Genomic DNA, 25,052 nt, shown 5'->3' on the forward strand with positions numbered 1-25,052 from the left:
AGGGCGCTTCTCCTGCTAAGCCCTTTCGCCAGCCGGCGCGTAGCACTTCTCTGCTCCCACTGCAGCCGAGAAGCCCTTTCGCGGGTACCCCAGGTCCCGCATGGGTGGGGACTGGAAAGGTAAGCGCGCGCGCCGGGGTCGACCAGCGCCAGGGAGGGCGCGGGCCGGCGCGCGGAGAAGAAAGATGTTTGCGAAGAGAACAATAAAATAGCCGGCACGCCGGAGAGGGTGGGGGCGGAGGCGACCTGCGGGGAGGGCGGCGCGGCCGCCTATACCTTTAAGGCAGGCCCCGCCCCCGCCCAGCGCCCGCCCGCCGCCCGCGCCGCCGCCCGGGCCCCGCGCCGCCCGCCGCCCGCCCTGCGCCTTAGGTGTTGCGGGCCTCTAGCGCCCGCTGCTTTCCGCTGGGCCGGCGGGGCGGACGGCTCTGAGCGCGGGCTCCGGCGCCCGGCTCTCACCTTCACCTACTGCGGGCGAGGTAGGGGGTCAGCGCGCCGAGTTGGTGGGGCGCGGGGGAGGGAGGCTGGGGCGGCTCCCGGGATAAACTTGACTCTGTCCCCTTCCCCCGCAGCCGCTGCAGAGGGAGCGCCAGGCCCGGGCGGAGTGCGGGCTCGCGCAGCAAGTGAGCGCCGAGGTGAGTGCGAGCGACGCGGTCCATGCGCTCCCCGCCCTGCCTCCCCGGGCCATGGGTCCCGCGTTGCATCCCTGGCGCGGAGCCCGGGATCGGCGGCGGCGGCGCGCGACAACGGTGGGTAAGATGGCCCTCGTCCGGGGGCTCTTGCTCGCACCGGTGCGGGGGGCGGCCAGGCGGGCTAGTGACGAAGGGAGCGGCCGGGGCGAAGGTCACGGCCTCGGCTCGCCTCAGACCCGAGGGCCCGCAGCGTTGAGGCGGCCTCTGGATGCCCTAAAGGTGCCGGTGGCTCCCCCAGGTGAAGCCGAGGAAGGCTGCGTCCTGAGGCCGTCGATCGTTCCTTTTCTCACGCTGAGGGGCGGCCCTGGGGACCTGTCGTCCTATGTTTAAAATGCCCTGTGGTTTTTGAACTTCAGGTCGCGAAATGGGTCCGAGTGAACCGGAGACCCCGAAAACGGAGACGAAAGGACGGAGAAGAAGTGTTTGAGAAGGTAGGGGTCCCCGAAAGAGAGCCCTGGATGGAGTTCTTGATCAGTCTCCCCATCTGCCCCCCGAATACTTGGTCACAACAATAGGGTAGCTTTTTTTTTTTTTTTTAAGTTTTAATTAAATTTGCAGTAAACCTTGGATTTACCTAGATATAGTTCTATAGAAATACTGATTGATAATCCTAGTGATTATCAACGTACTTTGTTCTCAGGAAGTGAAAACGACCCAGGATGCAGATTTCTTTCATGCTCTTTAAATAGAGCATCAGGACAAAAAGCCAGTTCCATTACATTAGACCAGTAACATTTATTATGGTATATGGTACTATATTATTATCATATAGTATCTCTAAAAACCAGGGAGTGTTCTGAATAAATAACCCACAGTATAAGGTTTCTCTGTTTGATCCTGAGAGAGACCACTCACACTCATTAATTTAGACTATAGAGTACTCTCAAAAATGGAGAGAGAAGATGCAAGAAGTGTGTTACTTTTGAAACAGTGGAGGGATTTTGTTTACTTAGAGCAAATGAGAAATTTGTTTTTCTATATTTAGAATTTCAGTATGCTACTTTGCAGAAGTTTGGACTACCTGTTTTCTCCTGAAATTGTATTAAGTTAAAACTTGACTTGTCATTGTAGTAAATATTATGAAATAAGGTAAGTAGTCTGTTATTCCCTGAGTGCTTTTGTTGAAAACTCTTAAAAGTGAATGTTTTTACAAATATTGCGGCAGATACGATTTTTGTTGCTTTTGCTTTAATTATTTCACTGTTTTTTGATTCTTGAAAGCACCAAGGGATTAAAATAGCAGTGTGTTGTTTTTCTGCTGCTAGAATGTATGATGAATCATTTCTGACTCTGAAGCCAAATTCTTGCTGATAGCATTGCTGCCAACTTCTGTGATGTGTTGCCTTAGTATGGGCATTGCAGCGTCCGAGAATGTGCACAAAGCACATCATAATGAAGGTGATACCAAAGTTTCAGAGTGCATTTAAGGATACTGAGGGCAACTTCTGAGAGAATTACAAAAAGAACTGGCCTAGGAGTATGGTCATTTGTAAGACATTCAGTGTGTGAAAAGCCCTTCCCTTTTTAAACAAAGAGTCATACATGTCACTTCAGTTAAACAGTGATAGAAAAAGTGGTCATTTTGAACTGGCTTGAGTTTTCTGACGGTAGGTTGTGTCGGTTTAACTTTTCATGGTCTAGGTGTTTTTAAAAATGTTTGTGAGGCGATGGATGAATGAGATCATAAAAAGTCCAAAGAAGGAAAAAGAATTACAAATTGGCTCGTTTAGTGGTTAAAAAAATATTTTTTAGCCATTATTTTTTTAAACCCAAAGTAAGATTATCCGAGCACACAGTGTTTCATGCATAAAAGAAGGGGAAACCCTTTGTGGATTACCAGGTACCATCACTACCAAAATCTGAATTTGGAGTAACCATGTCTGTGACACCCACTGTGTCACCCATCTGTGACCTGACCACTACCCTCTGAGAATGAAAAGGGTAGGGACTGAGGAGTTTGCCTTCCAAGAAAACTGGAGTTCTTCACTGAGCATTTCTCCTTGAGAGAGGCTATTGTGTTGGAGCTTATGGAGAGGATGTGCTTCTGACTTTTCTTAGAAATTGTGGGCAGTAGTTTTGAGGAGGACATGAAAATGAAGTGGGTTGAGACTGTCATGCCGAGCTTCCTTTCAAAGAATGAAGCTTAAAGCTGACTAGCTTTGAGGGTGGAGATGGGGGGAGGGGGGCAAGAAGGTGGGAAGTTTAAGAATTGTGTAAGAGTAAGAGGATATTAATTATCAATGACTCCAGATTTTCCTTCTGGTTCTGCATAGCAGCTCAGCCCTTTGCCCACTGTTTTGCCTCTGCTCTATCTTGGAGAGAGTTTGGAGCTCACTGAGGCAAAGCATGTGATATTTTCAAGGACAGGGAGAAACGGGGTGCGATTAGCCACCAAGGGCATTAGAACAAGTTCTGAAAGGCACAGAAGCTGTATAGCAGCTGGTAGCGGAGGTGTGTCCTCTGATTGCCCGAGTGTCTATTCCAAAATAAAGGTCAAATTCTGTGGTATTGAATATTCAAACCTTGGTCATATGTTAGCCTGTTGCTGGGATTTGAACCTGTTATTCATTGGAATCTAGGTTGTTCATTTAGTATGGAGTTGAGCTATGTTTTTTAAAATGTTCACCATGCCACAGGTAGAAGCATATTAATCAATTTTTCTTTTTTCATGCATTTACTGTTTTTCTATAACATTAGAATTTTCCTCCTTTTATTTATTTTATATAACCGTAAAATAAGAGTTTTAGTTGTTTCTGATAGGTTGGACATTTAAAATCGAGCTATCGCTTTTATTTGCCTATGTCTTGGCCCCTTTCTCTCCCTCCTGCTGCCCTTTCCTCCGTCCCCTAAGTCTCTATTTGCATTTTCAGGCCTCAGGCAGGATTCAGCCCCAGGAATGAATGTGGGGGATGACTGTATTTAACTATGCTAGGTCATAGCATTTTTCCTCTTGATTTTTACTGACTGGGGGAAAGCAGTCTTCAGACCTGCCTGAGGAAGGAAAACAAAAAGCAGTGGTGCAAGGCCAGAGTCTTAAAAATGGGCACTTGGCTGGAGTTAAACATTAAAGAATGTAATTTTATAGGAATAATTATTTTCCCTTCTTAAAATCTTGAAAGTGCTAAGTGGTGGGCATAACCTGGTAGAGCTTGAAATACTAGTTGAGGTTTTCAGTGAACTCAGGAGGAGAAGCAAAACAGACTTATCCTGTGCTCAGCTGTGGTTAAAATAACGAATAATGAAATAAAGTAAGCTGGTTGAGTGAGAGGTACCACTGCAAAAGTGATTTCAGATGCTCTCTTGGCCTGTACTGCTGTGTTGTGTCTTGTCGTTCCCACCCACCCACCAGGTAGCTCTACTGTCTTTGCCATCTTAACAGGTTTTCCTTTCTTGTCTTTCTGAAAATGAGGCTTTTTTTGTCTGCATTTTCTCCTATGTTCTCTGACATTTGTTTCCATTTTATTTTATGTTTTAGCCCTTTTTTCCACTGATGTAACTTAATTTCTTTACATTTTTGTTTGTTTTCTTAATTTTCAGTTTAAAAACTCACCTCTCTTTTGCTTTTAGTCCTCAGGTATTTTTCTCCTTACATTCTGATATTCTTCCTTTTTCACTGTTTCAAGTTCCTTTTATTTAGTTTGAATAATTTATGCAACAGAAAGGCAAGGGGACGTGAACAACTATACAAAGAACAATTAGGGTGAATGGATAAGCCTGCTCTGCAAAGGACTGGTTAAACAATGGTGATACCAACAGTGAATTGTACAATGTATATTTTTAAAAATAATGTTAATAGATTTTACTAAGTGACTATTGGTTTTGAAAGAACACATATTTTTTTCCTGCTTTTATCTTTAACTGATTCAAAGATAATGCCAATTATCTGTTGTATTCAAAGATTAAGGACTAATATAAAGTTCTTATAAATATATACGTGTAAAATAATACAGTGTTTTTGATACTTCTTTTATCAGTATTTCAGGGATTAGGATATACTGTAGAATAATAATTTATGAAATCATATATTTGAAGAAAATACCTGAATGGTGTTAATGATTTTTTTTTTAGAGAAGGAAAATTCCAGTTTTCATATTTGAAGGAAGCATACTTCCTCCTTTATGCACATCTGATAACAGAGGGGACAAAATTTTAAGATACTCATTTCTGGTCATGATGTCAGAAGTATTCACTGGCGTATTTTCAAAACATTGGAAATTCAGCAATACTAAGCTTTGCTGTTATTAACAAGCACTCCTTCCTGTGAGTGTGTTTCCAAGTAAGAGTCTTGGCAAGGGTGAGATTGGTCTCTGTTCTGAGTAGTCATAAGAAACACTAGATACAAATGGTTTCCAACAAAAGCACCCTGTAAGGTTACCTGAATTATCCTTTTCTGCTAGAACCTGAAAAATAATACCCTTGAGCATAAAATTGTTTAAATTTTAGTGAAATTTTCCTTGAAATATCGAGTGAAACATGAAAGTCTAGGAAGATGGTTGTGAAAATGGATTTATAATATTCAGTGGACATTTTAGTAGGATCCAAATGATAAATTTGATTTTCTGAGTCTTTCAGAGAAAAATACTGGAATTATTTTGTTTGTGATACTAAATTCTGGACCGTTTTCACTCTGCTTTTGTTTCACTTGTTCTTTCCACACGCTTGATTCTGAAGTCCTTGATAGACTTGATAATAACTCACAGAAGATTTTTTTAAATACAACTTGGTTTAGGCATTTTGCCACTTTTATTGGTCCTTGTAAAATTTTACACATTCTAGGAGAATGTTTTTATTATAATTCTGATACTGAAATATTCAACATGATAAAGGTAGGTACAAATTTTAAACTAATAAAGTCCTTTACTGCTATTTGTCCTTTGTGACCAAGATCTGTTTTCTATTTGGTTTATGATTTCTGGAAAACAGTATTTAAGACTAATAAAAATTATCTGGTTCTTTCTTGGATCTGTAACAGCAGATGGCAACTGTGTTAGGCTTGACTCTGGAGCTCTTAGGATACAAAGCTTGGCGGAATGGTGCCAGATGAATTTAGGGAGTGCTGAACCAAAGGGTCTTTTTTTCTTTATAGGAACTACTCACATTTAGCAAAATGGTAGGTACGGCAGCCAGTCTTATGTAATTGAGGCAGCCTTCGTGCTGAGTGGTTTCCCAGGCATTGGTGCCCTTTCCTTTTTTCAGAAATGCTCTTGCCCTGTGAGAATTCATAACCAGTCTACATATATATATAGCTGTAATCTCTTACAATAGCTTCATTGATACTTGATCTCGTAGAAGAGCTTTATGGATTCGAATGAGTCACAGCTCTGGAGGCACCAGCCGCCCTCCCTCACGCCCTCCCTATCAGTGAGTGCCTTTGTGTCCTGCCTTGTTCTGATTGTGCCTTTGGATGACAACTTACTTGAGTGATGGGGGGAGGCAGAATAATTTATTAAAAATAATTACAAAGAAACCAAACAAAAGGGTAATTAAAGCGCTGTTAATATGCAATTTGTTATATTGCTGAAATATTTGAAACTCAGTCTTTTTTGTGGGTCTCCCTTTTTTCTCTGTAAATCCCTAGAAATCCCTACATAGTTTATGAAATTTTCTGTACCCAGGTCTCAGATTAGACCTAGTTTCACAGGATCTTAGTTGTTTTTCTTTTTTCCCCTTGGCTGGATCGAGACAGAATTGCTGATAAAATGTGTTTTTGATAGCCTCAGGAAGGAATTCTGACCTGTATAATTTTGCATCATTATGTGTTCATCTATTTCATAGATTTATTTTTTTTTAAGACTGCAGTTCTTTAAAAAAAAAGTGAGAACTCTGAGTGTACTGAAATTCCTTCCCATTTTCAGCTGACGTGATAGGAAAAATTTAAAGTATTGTTATCTACTTACCCTCACGCACTTATTCACATATTTTAAAAAGAACCTTTGAATGGAACTATTAATATAATAATAGCTGACACTTGTCATGTGTCAAGCACTCTTTTAAGTGCTTTACATGTATCAGCTCATGTAAATGTACCATTAAAGTAGTGTCACAAAATAGCAATATGATATGAGGATGTTGTAGACTGTGTCAAGCACTTTGTGAAGGTAGATGAATTATAAACAAGTCGAATAATTGCTGTAGAAGAGAATGCTTTGGGCAAGATTTAAAAATTCTTTTTAACCCAGGCTATTGACAGTCCTAGACCACCAACGTTTAAAGCATACGTTTCAAAGTTAGGAAAATCTCAACCAGCATGTATTTTGAAAACACTTGAAAGTGTGCAGATAATTACACTGGTGTTGATTTTAGCAGATTTGATGCCAGCAGACATCAACTCTTATATGCCATGAGAGATGAAAGCCATTTTAATATAAAACACAAGAGTTTGGCTAGAAAAGGAAGGCAGGCAGGGAAAAATTTTGTGACTTTTAGTTTTATAGGAAGCATTAGTTACATTCCTGTGACAGAATGCCTTACTTGGCAATCATTCCTCATATGAGGCATGTTAGTGAACTGTTGTTTGTGCCTGGTATCATATGGCACTAATAAGATGCATTATTTTAGTAGCACCTACTGGTGTCAGTGTAGTTTAGGGCCTGTCATTGTTTCCATTAATCTTCTATTTTAGGAGGTCAACACTAGCATGTGTCTTTAAGTCTAGCCCACATATATTTCATTTATATTTTTGGGTCTCTGCACAAAGGAAAAATGACACTCAAGCCTTGTGTTTTCAGTGCTTAGAAAAGGACCTAATTATATACACCCTCGGCAAATATTTGTTGAATCAACTAGATGCATGAATCTCACTAATGGTACCTTTATATATATAAAGTCTTACCTGGCTTCTGCATTAAGAAATTTTAATGACAGAGTTTTTCATTAAAGCACATTTGGTAGAGCTTTACTATCAGTCATGGGTCATCTTTTTCATCTTTTCTATAAAAAGCTCAAAGCCAGGAAGACTGACACTGACTCCAACTCTGCCTCCTACTTACGTGCTCCTTAAGTTTGTCCCTTGAGTTTTGCTTTTTTATCTGAAAATCCTTGTATTTTGGCCAGTTAAGCCAATTTGTATTAATTATAAAATTAATATTTACCGTTTTATGATACATTTTTTTCTTTTGTCCTTTTTTTGGTATTTAGGAAGGCTTGTATTTTTGTTTTAATGGTTACTTTCACATGATAACACATCTTTGCCTCTTGTTCACTTTTGTTTGCTCATGTGTTTTGATTTCTCTGCAATATTTCCTACAATATTTAATATCTAAAATTAGATATTAACTTTTTCTCACCCCTTTCCTCTTTATCTTCCATCCTGTGACTTGAAGTGTGTTATTTTTCAGTTTCCAGATAGATATCTATAACAGAGTCAACCAACTAATGTATTTTTCATATAATTTTCCCATCCCCTTTACCCTTTGTGATGGCTGTACTATATCTACAATGTCAGAGCATGTAGCCATTACATATTATACTGGATCCTTTATAAAATCACTTAGCTTTAATTCTGCAAGTAAGTCTACATTTAATGCTCATCATCTATCCTTATATTGATCTTTAGTCATTTTGGTTTTTTGAAGCTAGTTCTGTAGTGGATTTCTCAGGAAGAGCTTGAGGCAGCAGTATTTCCTGAGTTCTTATATGTTTATAAGTTTATACTCTTTGTACATGAAGGTCAGTTAGTTCAACTAAACATAAAATCCTTGGCTCATATTTTCTTTAAGTATCTTGAATATGTCCCTCCGTTGTCTTGTATAAAGTCTGACACTAGCCTCATTTCTTTTCGTCAGAGTGACCTTTTTCTCCTGGATGCCCAGATATTTTTTTTAATTCCAAAAATTTATATTTAATATATATCATTGTGGGTCCATTTTCCCACCTGTCACTCGCTTTTGAGCTTTATTTTCTTCATCTTTAAAATGAGAATAATGACACCTGTTTTTGCTTGCTCAGAGAGTGGATTTGAAGACTAAATGAGATACTGTATGTAAAGTGCTTTAAATTTATTTTGCTTCTTACTCTTTAAAGCGCCTTGTCAGAAACTTTAAAATTTTAGAGTATTTCATTTTATAGTCAGTTGGATTTGAGTTGGCTTTATATTTGTGAGAAATCAAAGTGGATACTCCGAAGTCTTTTTTCTGTATATGGCAATAAATAAGCTCACTCTGATCCACTCGGGCAGAACTACTGGCCTAAAAGCACTGTTACTTTTTGCAAACACCTCTTTAGAAAATCCATCTCCATCGTATTCCTCTCATATGTTAGTTTCCCACAAAAAACTGGGTTTATGTAATTTTCATTTATATGTGCATAAAACAACACAGAGGGAAAAAAGGACTCTATTCTTCAGAGAGCTGAAAACCTTAAATGAATCTAATCAGTCAGCATATTTTCTTATATTTGTTGTATATAAGGCCTTGTGTAAGAAGCTGCTGGAAAATACCAAAGAAACCGAAGATGTCATTTCTGGCCGTGGGAGATGAAACACACAACATATCAAAGATCATTTACAAAATAGCATGTGATAAATCCAAACCAGTGTAGCACAAACCAAGGACGTGAGTATGTATATGTTGCATTTTACCTGAGGCTACCCTGGACTAAGGGTTTCCATTCCTGGGCCTTGTTTTGATAAAGCAACCCTTTACACATGCAGGCTGGAAGTTATGGTGGGAAATTGGGTAATTGAATTAACTGAATCCATTTTAATGCTTTTACCTGATTTGTAAGCACAGATAGGGGTTTGATTGACATACATGTAAATAGTGTCAATGTCTTAATTTGAATATGTGATTTTAAAAAATAAATGCATCCATGTTCTGGAAGTAAGGCTGGAACCCATCAGAGAAATTCTGCTGACACTTATGAAGCAGAGTGATTTGGAAACTCAAGGCTAGAAATGCAATACTGTCTCTGATTCTGTGTAATGCATTCCTTATTAAATTCTATATTTACTTAAACAATTTATTTACTAACTTCATTGCATATCCATAACATGCAAAACCTTGAGGAGTAGGGAGCCCAGAGGAATGGAAAACAGTCCTCAGAGATTTTACTGTTGAGATGTAAAAAACTGGAAAGAAAGCAGAATTGAATCAAACTCATTTCAGAGGTAACATCAGGTATATATACAGAGTGATTTGGATCTCACAAGGAAAAGAAGTTGTGTCACTTTGGGTTGTTTGCATTATCCACAAGCTTTGTCCAGGCTATTGAAGCGATACAAATATTGGTTCCAGTTCATTCAACTCGTGATGCATTGTAGAGTTGAGGATGTCATAATTTCTGTTCCCAAAATTCAGGTTTTCATGAGAACCTACTGAAACTGTGAAGTCAGTATAGTTCACCCTTGAACAACTTGAAGGGTAATCCAGGAAAAACTTACAGTGAGTCCCATATCTGAGGTTCCTCCACACCCATGGATTCAACTACTTATGGATCGTGTAGTCCTATAGTATTCACTAGTGAAAAATATCCACATGTAAGTGGGCCACATGCAGTTGAAACTCACATTGTTCAAGGGGAAGCTGTACTTCTCTTTGGCTCGCTAATGTCAAGTCAAAGTGCTGCAGCAAACTTAGGCTACCTCTGAACTTGAGGATGTAAGTTTTTCATTCTTTGACTTGTGTCTTTCAGTTTTGGATTTTTTTCCTTCCCGTGTGGTTTCAAGGCGAAATGAGAATATTACAGGTGGGGACTTCATGTTTCAGAGGTCTTCAGAGTTTCCCCCTCTTGTTGGTTTTTGGATGTTGTGTTATTTTACTCAGAAAGTATCCCATGTGTTTTCAGCGCCGCAGATGACCTCTTTTTTTTTTTTTTTTTTTACAGTATTTCTAAAGACAGTTATATACTCCTTTTATTTATTTACTTTTCCCCTTTTATTTTTTGATGATGAGAACAAACTTGTCAGGTGGGCCACAAAACTGGCATGAAGTGTATATCCAAATCATTGATCGTTTTCTGCATCCTTCTATAAATCAAACAAGCTTTGGTTTTTTGAAGTACTAAAATCTAAATCATACATCTGTGAAGATTCAGATTTTATGTATATGAAAGCAATTAAACTTTTTCCAATTAATGCCAATGAAACCATGTAAAATGGGGAGAATGGTCTCAGAATATAGGTCTTGATTTTTCTGACATATTCACTGAAAAGGCAACAGTAGTCATTTTATGTGGTTTCACATATAACTGAAAGTAGTAACTCTCATTCTGTTAATTTTCTGGGGCAATTTTTGTTTGGTGTCCAAGAAAAATTCATGATATATGATATTCATGAATAGCATGAGATATTCAAGTAGAACAACAGAAAGAATCCAGAAGAGAAACAGAACATACTGCTGGACTATATTCATATACGGATTGGTTTCTTATGTTTTCTCCTTAACTGTCCACATACAAGCTTTAGTTTTAAGTGTCGAAAGATGCACTTTTACATTTATTCCTGACATTAAAGGATGCTGAGTGCTCTCATAGACAACAGAAGATAGCAATTCTTATTCTCTCTCTCAACAACTGTATTGAATTATATGTTGTATATATTTTATATGCCAGGAAACTCACTCATATACAATCGTACAGCCACCACTACCTTAAGTTTTAGAACAGATTTCTGTCACCAAAAAGTTCCCCTGTGTCCATTCATGGTCAGTCGCTGTCGGTAACCCTGTGCAGCTACTAGTCTGCTTTCTGTCTTTATAGCTTTGCCTTTTCTAGAAATGTCATATAAATGGAATCGTGTGCACTTGAGTCTTGTGGATCTGGCTTCTTTTATTTATCATAATGTACTGAGGACCAGTGATGGTCCTCAGGAGCCAGTTTCTCTGCCTGCTCATCAGCACTTGATGTCATCAGATTTTTTTTATGTTAGCCATTCTTACGGGTGTTAAGCCATGTTTTTTAATACTTTAAGGCTTTTGTTTCTTGTGAGGATCTGTAAGTGTCCAAATAATCCTAATCTTTTGTCCTCCAGTTTGCAGATCCGAAGGCGGTAGTGCATTCAGTGGAAAATCTGAGTGTCTCACCCAGGATCCCCAAATGAGTCACTGAGCCTGAAGTCCTCATGCGTCCGTTGTAGTGACCTACTTTTGTTCCCACTCTGGTCTCCCTGTGACTCTGGTCCTCTTTGTCCACGTAGCCTTGTTAGCTGTTGCTTTCTTTTGATTCTTGTAGAATAATCCATTCTTATGTCTCTGGGATTTTGACTGATAAAATCCAGTTGTTTTCTGCAGAGGGGTGCTGATGTCTTGGAGAGGTAACTCCCCTCCCTGCAGTGTACAGGCCTTGGGTGGCCTCAGACCTTGAGTGGCTCGGGCCTGGCTCCCACAGTGGCCCCGTTTGACTGCACCACCACCTCTCATCCTGTCAAAGGGAGATACATGTCTTGCCAGAGTCTTTTGGGAGTTAAGTGAGGTGTCTTATCTAAAACAGCTGGCATTTACTAAGTACTTAGTATGTTTTAGAGCGCCTCTTCAAATAAGATGGTGAAAGACTGACTACCTAATAGTATGTGGATAGACACCATTCATTTGGTTTTTTCCCTTCTCCACAATGAGACAGGAAAACATTCTTAAATTTATTTACAGACCAAAAAAAAAAAAGCCATACACCCCTAAGCAGCCTTGATTTCTTCCTGTAATTATTCTTCGGTTTGCAGCAAATATAGGCATAATAGGCATACAAGTCTGTTACGTTTTGTCTTTATCTTTTGACTTTGTTCAAGAAGACCAGTGCTGTTTCTCAGCACTCATCTCCTGTTTCATTTGCATCTCTCTTCAGTTTGTCCACTATAGTAGAATAAATTGTCATTGTTCTTGTTCCAAAGAGGAAGCTCTCAAAGTGCTCTTCAGGCTGTTGATAAGATTTCTATTCTAGCAAAGCTCCATTTTAAATGAGTCTGTAATCATTTTTTGTGCTCAAGTCATCGCTTTTGTTTCTTCTCCTCAAACTGCTTTGATTTGAAGTTCCTTTGAAGGCTGGTGGAGCTGATACAAATACCAGCTAATGAGTGACACTTAGTATTGGGCGCACCTCCTCCTCGGTTGTCATTTGCAGTCATTTCTGGTCTAAGGAGAGAACTGTTGTTACCTTTCAGTAGGCAGGGTTGTAGTGTTTTTATTTCATGACAAAAAGTGAATGTTAGTACAGGTGGTTGACTTGAAATGCTTATAGTCTCTAAAATGGATCTTGGTCATGTTGAGTTTCTAACATAGTTTAGAACATTGTTTTTGTAACTGGAAATCTCATCTGTGTAGTACAGCAGCATGGAATAATCAGGAAGAACTAAGAAGTTGAGGTAACTTCAGAAACTAAAATCACCACCAACAAGGAGCTGTCTTAAATAACTGGAAAAATTATAAATCGAGCACCTGGAGGAGTGCGCTAGTGGCTATAATGTTATGAAAGCTACTTGAAGTCCTTGACACTTGAGTGTGCCGGGCCCCAAGAGTGCACAGAGGTTGGGAGAGCGTCCGGTGGAGAGCTCGACAACTCACGCTTCACTTCAGCACCTTATGTGGGATGCAGTACGGGACTGGAGTAGTTAGTCTGGGGGAGGGCCTTCTTGCCTCTCTAACTCCAACCCTTGTTTTACATGTGAGAACTTGGAGGTCCGCAGTACTGACCTGGGACCAGCCCCAGCTCTGTCCCGCTCTGCTCCTTTCAGCCTTCTGCTGGAACAGCTCCTGAAGTGGGCTTGTGGAGGGGGAGCAGCTTTGTGTTCTGGCCGAGGTTCTGGTCTCTTGTGTCATGGAGCAGGGACACTGAGCAGGGGGAAAGGACGCCATGGGAGACTCAGGCTGTCCCTCCAAGGCCACTCCCTTTGGCTCGGAAATTCGTCCAGAGTGGGGTCTTTGCATGGAGCACCCTTGAGTGCTGGCTTGACTAGGTGTGGACTGGGTCAGATTTTGAAAGCTCAGGCCTTCCAAAGAGTGGGCAAGACTCTGGTGAGACAGTTAGGTGTGTGCAAGGGTTGGTGTGAAATTTTGCTTTTCATATTAAGTTAGTAAACTTTACAAGGTATAGATCATTTTAGGTTTTTGTGATATTTGTCATGGACCAAGCAACTATGACATGAAAATCACAGTTTTTGCTGTGTGTATTCAAACAACAAATCAAAAATATTGTTGCTGTTTTTAATCTAACAACAGTGTGACCCAATGACAAGGCATTTTATTTTGGAATGCAGTAAAAGTACTCTCACAAATGCCTTTTCTTCAGCCTGTGCACATATTTTTTAATGTATACATTATAATTTTTTCTAAATGCAAGACTACTTTCCATGTTTAAATATATTCATCCCCTGATGTTTTACAGATTTAAAGTGAAGTTTTTCTGTAGTTTTCTGACTTGGCTATTTGCTTATGGGCCAGATGACACCAGCTCTACCCCCAAAACAGTATCAATAAATGCTGAACTTGGGTTATGAAAGGTTTAGCTCCCCAGAACTCTCTCTACTATTGGCAGGACAAAGTGAATGGGAATATTATGGTTTAGGGAAGGAACTGGCTTATGTGTTCTCTGCAACACAACTGGCAGGTAGTTTCCCAGATGGACAGGTGAACAGAAAAGGCAGGTACTGAGCTGTTCCATTCATGTTGAAGGTGCCCTTCCCAACAAAATGAAAGGTGCTAGAGAGAATGCGCTGGTTGATACTCCTGTATTGCTAACCCAGGTGTAGTTTGAGTCTTTATTAAACATTAAGTCACTGGCATGGTTAACAGTAGCATTACCTAATCTTAGAGCACCGGGTTATCATAAGACAAATCTAAATGATGCTAACTATCTTCCGACAGAGGATCGCTGATGTACCACTGTGCGTGTATGGCTTGGGTGCCTGCACGTGCAAACACACACAGTTTGCCCATTTCGCTGGCCCTTGACCTCTGAGCAGGGGAGATCTGGGCCGAGGCCTGCTCTGTGACCACTATCTCCCATCTTGGAGGAAGGCTGCAGCCGCTATTTCCAGAGCTGGCGCTGTTTGCGTCTGTGTCTGACTCTGACTCATGCTTCCCTACAGCTGCCCTGTGCAGAATGCAGAGTCATTGTCATCATGAGCCATCCTAGGGAGAGGCTCAGTGGAAAAAGTGAAGGTGGAACAAACCTGGCTCCAGAACAGAAGGTGAAAAATACTTTTCTGTTTAGTTTTTTCTCGACTTCACATTGGGTTTTGGGGAACTGCTGTAATCCAGTGGAGTTCGAGATAAAAGAAGAGAGGAAATCTGACTTGTTGCTACGAGACTCCTTCCTCTGGTGTTCAAATTCTTGCCTAGGAGGAGAAGTGAGTCAAACACCAGAAGTAATTGTTATAGTTTGTGAACATGCATTTGTAGTTTCTTGGTTTTTAATTTTTTGTATCAGACCTGTTTTGCAATCATACACTGTTACAGAGAAGAGAGAGGGATGTATTATAAATATATGTGACCTTCAATATTGTTATTACTTGTCTTTAAAATGATCTTCCAATAATCTTGGAGGGTGAGACACATTATTTAAATAAAGGTTAAAAAGAAAGAAGTATTTCTGTGGTACTCGTGGTGGGAATTTTTCTGTGAAAAACTGTTAACAGTATATTTAAAAGTAACTTCCTTTTTTAAAAAGACAACTCATTATAGTTAATCTTAATATCAGAAATACTTCAAAATTAAAATAAGTAAACAATAAAATACTGTTTTGACAATAGTTCATTTTTAACAATAGCTCAGTAGAGAAGAGTTCAGTTGTCAAGAACGTTTACTTCCCAGGCAGCTTCCCGACTCTAGTTTTCTTGGCAAGAGAAATGTTAATCTGTTGTGAACAGACACTTTTTTTCTTCTTTTCCCGGAACATGTGTGGTTTCCATTAACTTCTCTCTCCACAGAACTTTGGAGATGGCCGCAGCTAATGCCTTGTGGGTCATCTGCACTCTTAGAAGTAAATTGAAATCATAAAGTACATTTCCTCCCCACTAGAGTCCTTCATGGTATTGAAATCCCATATTCACCTCTTACTAGCTTTTTTATCTTGAATAAACTAGCCTGTGTAAGCCTCAGTTTCCTCATCTGTAAAGTAGTTACCGCAAAGCATTTAGCAAAGAGCTGGCACTGTGTCACTGCTCACCAACAGTAGTTATTAATGTTATTGGTGATAGGCTTTTTCAGGGCATAAAGGACTTTTTCTTACCAGGGCATAAAGTCATTTGTCACTGGTGGTATATTAATGAGAACAGAAGGAACCCTGAGAACCAGTAAGCTAGACCAAGGAATGTAACCATGGGAGGAATGGCCATAAGGGTGTGAGTTTTGAACATTAGGCTGGTATCTGTAGGACCAGCTGAAGTGTCCCCAGAGTTAAGACCGAGGAGGCAGCCTCATCACTGCCTTGACAGGTTCCAGCCATGCCTCGAGGTGCCCCTGTCTCCCAAGCTGACACAGGAATCTGCTGTTCGGGGCCACTGCCTCAGGGAAACACTGCCTCACATTCTGTTGAAAGTTTCCACTGGGATCCTCCAAAGAGAGTTTTGGTTGACGTCATCAGAGCTGTGTTATTGATTTGGCTTCAGGTCTTATTTAAAGTAATCTTAATTTGCAAAAAGTGTGGCCATCAAGAAATACAGTGCTTGTTGATGTCCTGAGCTTCCAAGAAGCTTTTAAAAACAAGTGTTGAGATAACCCCATACACATATCCTATAGCTACAGAGGTCTGAGTTTGCAGTAATGTGATTCTTATGTAGAACTGGCTTGGAGTAGTAAGTTTCCCCAGGTACTGACTTACTAATAGAAACCCACTCAGACACAGAAGAAATGGGCCCAGTGTTTGTCTCAACTATGAGTAGTGGGTTGTGCCTGATTTTAAAAAGGCTTCTCAGAATGTCCTTGCTCATGTAAACCCAGGATCAATATTTTTTGGGGGAAGAAATCTTTATAGATAAGCCATAACAGTACTTGATAATCAGATCTCATTTTCAAGTAGTTAAAAGGGTCATTGGACAAAACTCTATGGACTAACTTTGGCTTTTTAATTGCTAACGATTTAAACTCCACATGCCTTCTAAATTATGAGCATGCTTAAATTTTTTATGGGAAGGAAAGTACTTTTTTTTAATGTAGGGTAATTTTCATGTCAGATGTTATACTAGCCAGCTTGCTCCATCAGATTATGAAGGTTGCCACTATTATTCACCTAATCCCTCCTTTTCCCTTGTGGAGTGTATTTTAAATAGAGATTAAGGAATGAGAGAGAAAGTGGGATGGGACAAGGGGAATGAGTCATGAGAAAACACTGCTGGTCATTTTTGTTAGTCCTTGGCATTCTTGGAATATTCTTACCTCTGTTGACAAAGAACAGTCAGGGTGCAGTTCAGCTGCAGGCTCAGAAGCAGTCAGGGTGGTGTGGGCCCCTAAGGAGGCCGCTGGAACGTTCTCCCCATTTCCTCCCAGGCAGAGCAGTGAGAGCCACTGGAGCGATTTCATAGGCCAAGGGGGCACCTCTCAGCTGAGAGCCACAGCAGTGTGAGGTGGTGTTTTTCTTTACTCCAAGCCCAAGCATGGGATCTGCCAGTAGGTCTGTTGGTCATTGTGTCTCTGAGCAGAGGGAGAACAGTTTTATTGCTTTCTTCCCAGAGTAGAGGAAATGCTTAAGAGTGGTGGGAGAGCAGGGGACAAATATAGTATTTCCCTTCTCCTGCCTGAATACTCTTTTCCACAACATTTCATGTTCATAAGATCCTATCCACTTCAACTAAAAAGAATTACACACCGTTTCTATCAGATTGACCCTCTTAACCACTTACGTATTCTCCCCTCATTCAGAAACTTTTATACAGGGATGTATATGATAGTCCTAAAATGCATGTCTTCTGGACATGATACATGCTCCGCAGCTGCTGGCTGGGACCTTCTGTGAGTTGATGGCAGGGGCAGTCTTGTTGGCCTGGCTATGGGTGGTCAGGAAACTCCAGAGACTCTGATTAGCTTATCCTCACACTTATTTCTTCCATGACCCTTTTTCCAGCAGGGGCTGTTCCATACGCTTGTCACTCTGACCCTTCCAACCTTCTCTCTGTGAGCCGAGTCAGCCCATGGCACTCAGACTTAGCCCCAGAGCCCATTCTGGTTCTGTAGTAACAGTGCCAGATACCATCTAGTCTCTTGTCCTGTTGCAAAGACGGTCTGTCATGAGTCTGCAAAGCAGAGCTAGCGAGTTTCTTTAGTAGCTGCTTGGCGAAAGTTGCCTCTTTTAAGAGATGGGAGTGCAGGCGTCATAGGTTGACTTAGGATGTTGTGCATAGTGTGCCTGATTTACCAGATTAAGTTTTTCTAATTATGTAAAATTATTAAGTTGATACTGATTTTAACAAAACCTAAGTTTGAGGTAAGTGGCTTGTGTTAGATGTTAATACATGAACATAAGATTTTAATACATAAGAATTTCTGTAGTTTCTCATTTCCTAATTGCTTTGGATGTCTATTATCGTGCATAGCCTAGTGCCTGGCCTGGCTTTGCCCATTACAAAGGTCTTGCTTGTGTTCGTAGGGGGCTGGACTCTGTTCCCAGGCCCCAGCACTGCCCCCGCCGGCAGCGCCCAGTAATAAGTAAGCTACTCGTGGTTACTGGCTAATAGGGCCATGACCCGGCTTGAACTACATAATGAGGAAAGAGCAGATTTATTTGCTCCCCTTGCATGACTCCCTCCCCTCATGCTTCTTTATTATCTTTAAGAGGAAATTGAATAGCAAAATTCTGCATTCTCATAATGTTAATAGCCTGATGTCATCTTTTCCACTCTGGAGTCAAGAAAATAAGAGAGACAACCAAAACACAGATCTAACACTTTGTAGTTGTCCAGGGCTTCAACTGTAGACTATGTGTTGTTAATTGCTTGTATAAGGTATAATGTACATACCATATAATTCAGTGTACAATTCACTGGTTTTTAGAAAATTCGCCAAGTTGTACAGTCAGCAGCAGAAGCCAGTTTTAGAAAATTTCCATCATCTCAGAAAGATCCCTGGTGGCAATTAGCAGTCAATCCTTATTTCCCCCCGTCTCCCAAGCACCGGGCAACCAGTAATCTACTTCCTGTTTTTATACTATAAGTTTGCCTTTTCTGGATTTCATATCAGTGGAATAACACAGTATATGGTTTTGTGTATTTGCTCCCTTTCACTTACTGTTTTTGAAGGTGCATCTGCATTGTAGCATGTGTCAGTAGTTTGTCCCTTTTTATTCCTAAGTAATAGTCTGTTATGTGGATGTACCACATTTTTGTATGTCTATTCACAGGTGATGGGCATTGGAGTTGTTTCTGGTTTGCAACTATCTTTGTCGCTAGTTGCTCAGTTGGTAAAAGAATCTGCCCTGCAATATAGGAGACCTGGGTTTGATCCCCAGGTCGGGAAGATACCCTGGAGAAGGAAATGGTAACCCACTCCAGTACTCTTGCCTGGAGAATTCCATGGACAGAGGAGCCTGGTACACTACAGTCCATGGGATCGCAAAGAGTCAGACACAACTGTGCAACAAACTTTCAAAGTTTCAACTTAAAGACTCACATAAGTTTTTGTGTGGATATGTGTGGAGTTTTTTTATTATGTTTTGGGTGGTTTATTTTTTTGGTGGCTATATGCTTTTAGTCCTCTTGGGTAGTTACCTAGAACTCATACAGTAAATTTACGTTTAACTTTTTACGAACCTGCCAGATTGTTTTCCAAAATGGTTACACCCTATTACATTCCTACCAGTGATGTATGAGGCTTCTGCTTTTTCCACATCCTTAATCACAGACCATATTTAAGGAATAACCTTAATCTTTGACTATTTTTTTAAATATTCTTCTGCATAGAAGAAAGCTAGGAACAATTTTCAGGTTTTTGCAATTTTTCAAACATCTTTAATACATGTTAACTAAAATTACAGTCCTTGGTACTCGATTCTCTCTAATGTCTAGATTCTACCATCAGGCTTGGTTGTAATAGTTTGACAACTTTCCATTTTGGTTTTTTTTTCTTATAAACTTGATATAAAATTAGATTAGTTTACTTTTAGAAGGGATTTCATATTTGTACTTTTCTATTTTTAGTTTCTTTTATTCCAACCAAAGGTTGTAAGTTTATATTTCTGATTATATACATTATTTTAATATAGAGTAGACACATGTATATATAGAATCATGTTTTATGGTGCTTTAAATAATTAAATGGTAAAGTTTCTAGCTTACAGAATTAGGTAGCTTTTAAGGTTTCTTTATTAAAAATGCAACTAAAGGATGTTTGTATAAATCTGGGCTATTTCCAGAGACCTCACAAAAGTTATCAGGAAGAATCTGTCATATCACTTGACATAGCAGGGATTACTGGACACTTTTAAGACCAAGTGTTGAAAGTTGCTCATGATTTTGTTTATCCTAGGTTTTGCAGGTGTGTTTTATTCTGGCAGTGAGCTTATCAAATAAACTTATTTTTCTAAATAAGTCATATAATCAGTCATGACTGAGCATTCTGGTAAAACGGCCCTTGCATCATGAGTAAGGTTCATGACCACTGTTGCGGTGTGAGCAGAAGCAGGAGTCTCAGAACGCTTGTTACAGGCCCGTCTGTCCTTTGAATTTGTGATGATAGAAAATGGGTTTTATCAACGACCAGGTTAAAGGTAATACTCTTCAGGGAGGGCAGGCACCTTACCTCACAAGAGGAAAAGACGAGAGGCACCAAGTGACAGACGTCTGTGGGAGGGAGAGAGTGGCGGAGATGCTTTTCTTATGATCTGGGAGCTGAAGAGACAACCTCAACTGAATACAGTTTGCATGAATTAGTCTGGCTGCCACAGGTGCTTTACCATTGTGGGGGCAGTTTGGTGAAAGGGGGTGGTTCTCACAGGGCAGAATCACCCCCATGGGGGTGATGTCAGGGTTACAAGGGTTGGGGGTACTTCTGGCCTTCAGTGGGTTCAGTCCAGGAGCGTTGTGTGTACAATGCACAACAGTTTCCAGCATGGCAAGGAGTTATGCTGCCTCCCACACAGTCTCCAGGTGTCTGCTGGAGAGTTACACAGGTGAAAAATCTGTGTCTGATATTTAAGCTTTAAGCTCTTCTATATGCACAGCTTTAATATTTACTGAATTATCTAGGAATGTAAGTGCCAGGTAAATCTGGGAAGATTGTATTTTGTTGAATTTTCCCAAGAGTTTTTCGCCATTTCAAAAAATCTTGTATCAGTGGGAATGCTTTTGTATCTGAGTAACGACACCACACACCTGCTTAGTTTGTGTTAATAGCGTTGTGTGTATGGGGGTTCCTCAGGCCTCTCATTGCTTCACTATGTCTAATAGGGTACTGAGGCTTGGAAATACTGAAATCTGAATTAATGCATTCTGACAAACTTTCCTTTTAATTCTTCTTTGTGTCAGAGATGAGGCATTCTGTTAAGGTCTCCCCGTATGTGTTATGTGAGTTACGGTATCACAGAATTTCATTTCAGGATAGTTTTAAAAGTGAGGCATTGTTTCTGATACCATGAGAGCCATGGGCTCCAAGTTACGATAGGCTTTTGGTCCGCATTACCAAAATATTAAATGTTTGTGTGTGTGTGGAGGGAAGGGGCAGAGGTGACGGGGCAGCAGCAGCTCTCAGACAGTGCACGTGGAGCAAAGCACCCTGGGAAGGGGGAGGTGCTTGCGTGTCTTTGGTCTGTGCTCATTTCTATAAACTGATTCTCTAATGGGCCCTGTGGTATTCCCTAGGATGCAGCCTTCTGTACTTGCTGCCTTCCCCAATGCAGAATCATCCCTGTCACTGTGTCCTCTAAGTGGGGAAGCAGCGATATCAAGAGGCCAACCACATACTTCTGAGAAGAGATGTGGTTGGGAGGTGTAGAGCAGAGATGAGAGTGAAGAATAAAGCTGTCAGGCTTCATGATAACATGACTGAACTCCTTAGGGGTGTTGCACAGGCTCAGACCTCAGATTGTTTTACCCGTCTCAATTTTCCTGGCCTTTGCCTTTTAGTAGGTGTGTGTGTCTGACAGGAGCCGAGCCCCATCGCCACCCCCCACCCCAGAGCCACAGCTTCCACAGGCTGTGTTTTCTCAGCACTGTAGTTGGTTGGCACCCTCAGGTGTGAGCGCCCTTCTCCCTGCGCTCGGCGTCTCTCCCTCCTGAGCTCCCAGTGCCCTCCCGCGCTTGTGGACACCTGCCCGCCCTCCGTTCATTGCTCCAGGCAACTTGGTCTCATGCGGTTCACTCCACCACCACAGGGTTTGAGAGACCTAGCATTTTACTGGCTGTTTTAGCACTGATCAGCTTGTAAATTTTTCTAATAATGTTCTACCCCTCCTTGTATCTGTTATTGATATTTTGGATGTTTCAGTGATTATAAACACCTTCTCCAGGAGCTTATCAGGAAACATGGTAAAGAGGAAAAAAGTGAATTCAGCCATATCATGGGAGCTATTGAGAAAGGTTTACTCAGGGGCAGGAGGCTAACAACATTAACTTTAATTTGGTTTTGTTTGTGATAACCAAGCCCCTGTTAACATAAAAAGCTGAGTTTCCACTAAACCTTAGCGTATGCCTCGGAGAGTCCCTTGGTAAAGTCTGGGCACCACCACAGGGTGGCCTGGACTACAGCATGCCCAACAGGGATGATTCGGTGCCTCCATGTCCCACCAGTTCATGTTGCTCAGATTGTGGAAATCTGGATTGAATACCAAGTTGACTGTTGCAGCCATGGTATGTTCCAGTTTCTGCCCAGGGTAACTCAGTTTTGTTTTCTGGTGTGGCACCTTTCCTGTTTTTCTATTTCAGCTAGGTGTATTCAGGCCTGGCCTTCCAGTTTCAAACAAACCATGAGTCAAGGAAACTAGCATTTTTTTTTCCTCATTATAAAAGTGATACTCTCTATTAGAGAAAATATAGGAAATCTAAGAAGGTGTAAAGAAGAAAATTGAAAACTACTGGTAATCCAGTTCTCCAGAGAGCTACTTACTCTTAATATTTTGGTATTTGTCCTTTAAATCTTTTGGTGGAAATAATTATTGAAAAAGAATGACAGCATGTTTTTTATTTGTCACTTCTCCTTTGTGACTTCCAAGGTGGTTCATTTAGATTACTGTTTGTTTTTTTTTTTTAATTCAGTGATTTTGAAATGCAATGTCTTTGGAAAGATCTTTACTTGTCATAAAAGATGGCTTGATTGATGAATACTGGAATCAGCATTTAACTGCAGCCATAGTCCTGGCTTTCTCTAGGACTTGTATACTTGAACTAAATCCATTTGAAAACAATCCCCAGTGTACTGGAGTAAACTTTTGTAAATGCAGACTGTAATCTAATACCACTATCTCCTGCACGGATGGTTGGACTGGGTGAGGAGGGCCTGTGGATGACTTTTTACCTTTGACTTTCTGTGTGTGACAGTCGATGTTAAAAGTGGCAGCAGAGTGCTGTTTTTCCTCTTCTTCACTCAGTGTGAATCAAACTGACATCTGTTTCAAGATCTGAGGATATGCTGCCAGCTCGCCTCGTGACTTGTGTGTCGAGCTTGTAGTCACAATATGGAAATTATGGAAGATGAGCCTCTCTGTTCAGCAATTAAGTGTGAGGCTATTTCTGTTCTACTTTAAGAGTTATGGTGAAATTGATACTCTAGACTTATTTCTAAGGAATATGCAGTTACACAATGGTCTCCTGCTTTCTGGCTTTTATTAAAATGCAAATAGTCTTTTTTTTTTTAATGCAAATAGTCTTAACTTCAAAGTAGCATAATTGAATCCTGAAAGGGGTTATTACTCTGATGTTTTGCTACTTCTTTGGTATTTTTGTTTTATCGTCTAGCCTGGCTGGCTTTTCTGCCCCATCTTGCTCTCTACATCAGTGAAGACCCCTCCTGGTGAGGTGTGGTTCCAGGCCGGTGGAGAGTCTGGTGTTTGCAGTGCCCAGTTCGTCTCTGCAGTGTGCAGGTACACACAAGCGAAGTAGTGTTAGCACACACAAGCACATGTCAGATGCACATTTGTGTGGGTGAGGAGCGTTCATTATTTTGGCAATACATTTCTCTTCATTTACCTGTATTTACTTGAATGAAATGGAGTCAGTGCTTCTCTCTGTATTTGTTCTTCATGCATCTGCTCGTCTTAGTTTAAGAAGAATGTCATGAAACTTAAACAGGCTGGTTTCCCTCACAACATCCAGTAACAGAACATGTTGGCCATGCTCCGTGTGTTCCCAGAGAACCAGAACGTGGTGTCAGGTAGGTCTCCATCTGAACGTGAGGAGGAATTAAGTTCCTCAGAGCAACTTTTTGTAGAAGCTTATACCTGATTGACACCTCACCATCCATCAAAGACCGGGAACACAGCCCTGTGCTGGTGCCCTGATGGTGGCCAACAGGCGGAGCTTGAGGTCTGAACTCTGTGCTCCTGAAGACGAAAAGGGACCTTTGGGGTTTACTCCCATGAGGCACCAGAGAGCTGCTGAACCTCAACTCTGCATCCTCTTTCAGCCCAAATTCCAGAGGGTGGGAGAATTATTACATAAACTCCCTCAGCTTTCACTGGATCATGTCATTTTAGGTTCGCTTTTCAAAATGTACGTCAGTTCAGGCAGGTGAACGCTCTCTGCTCCCGCCTTTCAGCGTGTTCCCATGTATCTGGAGGGTTCTCTCATTTGTCAGCTGTGTGCCACAGCCAAGGGGCTTTGATGTTCCAGACCCCATTCCTTCTTTTGATTACATGTGTTTCTGCTAAAGACCTCCTTCTTCCAGTGTTTACAGGGGGACATGAGTAAGTTGCTGAGTCCCCTGTAGTTTGTTGCACTTTGTGGTTTCTCTCATCCTGCTGTATTAAGCATAACATGGAAAGGGGCACGTGTTCCAGCATCTCACACTAATGCGAGGGGGCCGGAAAACCTCTGGTGTGATTCGGGGTAGGCCTGAAGGCACGCTTTGTCTCATGTGTCCAAGAAGACGCTGCTGGCCCTGACTCGCCGAGGCCAGCTGCTGGTAGCGTGCTCTCCTTTTCGGTGACCCCTCCTGGAGCTGTAGTTACACCTCCTGGCCCTCTTGGAGAACTGGGGCTGGCCAGGTGTTGTGCAGGTGCAGGGGAGCCATTCTGGGCCTAGCGGTCTGTTTGACCTCACCTGGCCAATCAGGAGGCCTTGTCCCTTCAGGACCAGAGAGGACTTTGCCTCTGGGGAGATGAGGCAGGCTTTACGACACTGTCTTTAAAACGTGCCTCTCAGATTTGTTTGATACAAGTAAGTTTTGTTGTTCAAAGGTGCTTCCATTGACACAGAAGCTGCAGGGTGAGATTGAGAGGTGTTTTTCTCTGTCTTTGGGGGAGCAGTGAAAGGCAGCAATGTTCACCTTCACTTTAGATGTCCAGTGGGACCGGTCAGAGG

The 25,052-nt window shown here is 41.2% G+C and overlaps 1 protein-coding gene across 14 annotated transcripts in view; it reads left to right on the forward strand.

Annotated features, from left to right (window-relative positions):
- Positions 1-25,052, forward strand: part of AOPEP (aminopeptidase O (putative)) — a 406,505-nt gene that overhangs the window by 328,058 nt on the left and 53,395 nt on the right. For 8 of the 14 annotated variants that reach the window (XR_014062843.1, XM_081522489.1, XM_081522531.1 and 5 more), the window contains 2 exons: positions 569-631; positions 1,045-1,119. Coding sequence is in view for 11 of the 14 variants with exons in the window: in XM_081522489.1 (XP_081378615.1) it covers positions 569-631; positions 1,045-1,119 (138 nt within the window). In the remaining 3 variants the exon portion in view is untranslated. Of the gene's footprint in view, positions 1-568; positions 746-1,044; positions 1,120-23,489; positions 23,615-25,052 lie in introns of all 14 variants that reach the window. The other 6 variants (XR_014062841.1, XM_081522460.1, XM_081522504.1 and 3 more) reach the window with 2 other exon arrangements.

This window comes from Giraffa tippelskirchi, chromosome 1 (assembly GCF_054371585.1).
Source record: "Giraffa tippelskirchi isolate mGirTip1 chromosome 1, T2T-mGirTip1v1.2.pri, whole genome shotgun sequence".
NCBI classification, from domain to species: domain Eukaryota; kingdom Metazoa; phylum Chordata; class Mammalia; order Artiodactyla; family Giraffidae; genus Giraffa; species Giraffa tippelskirchi.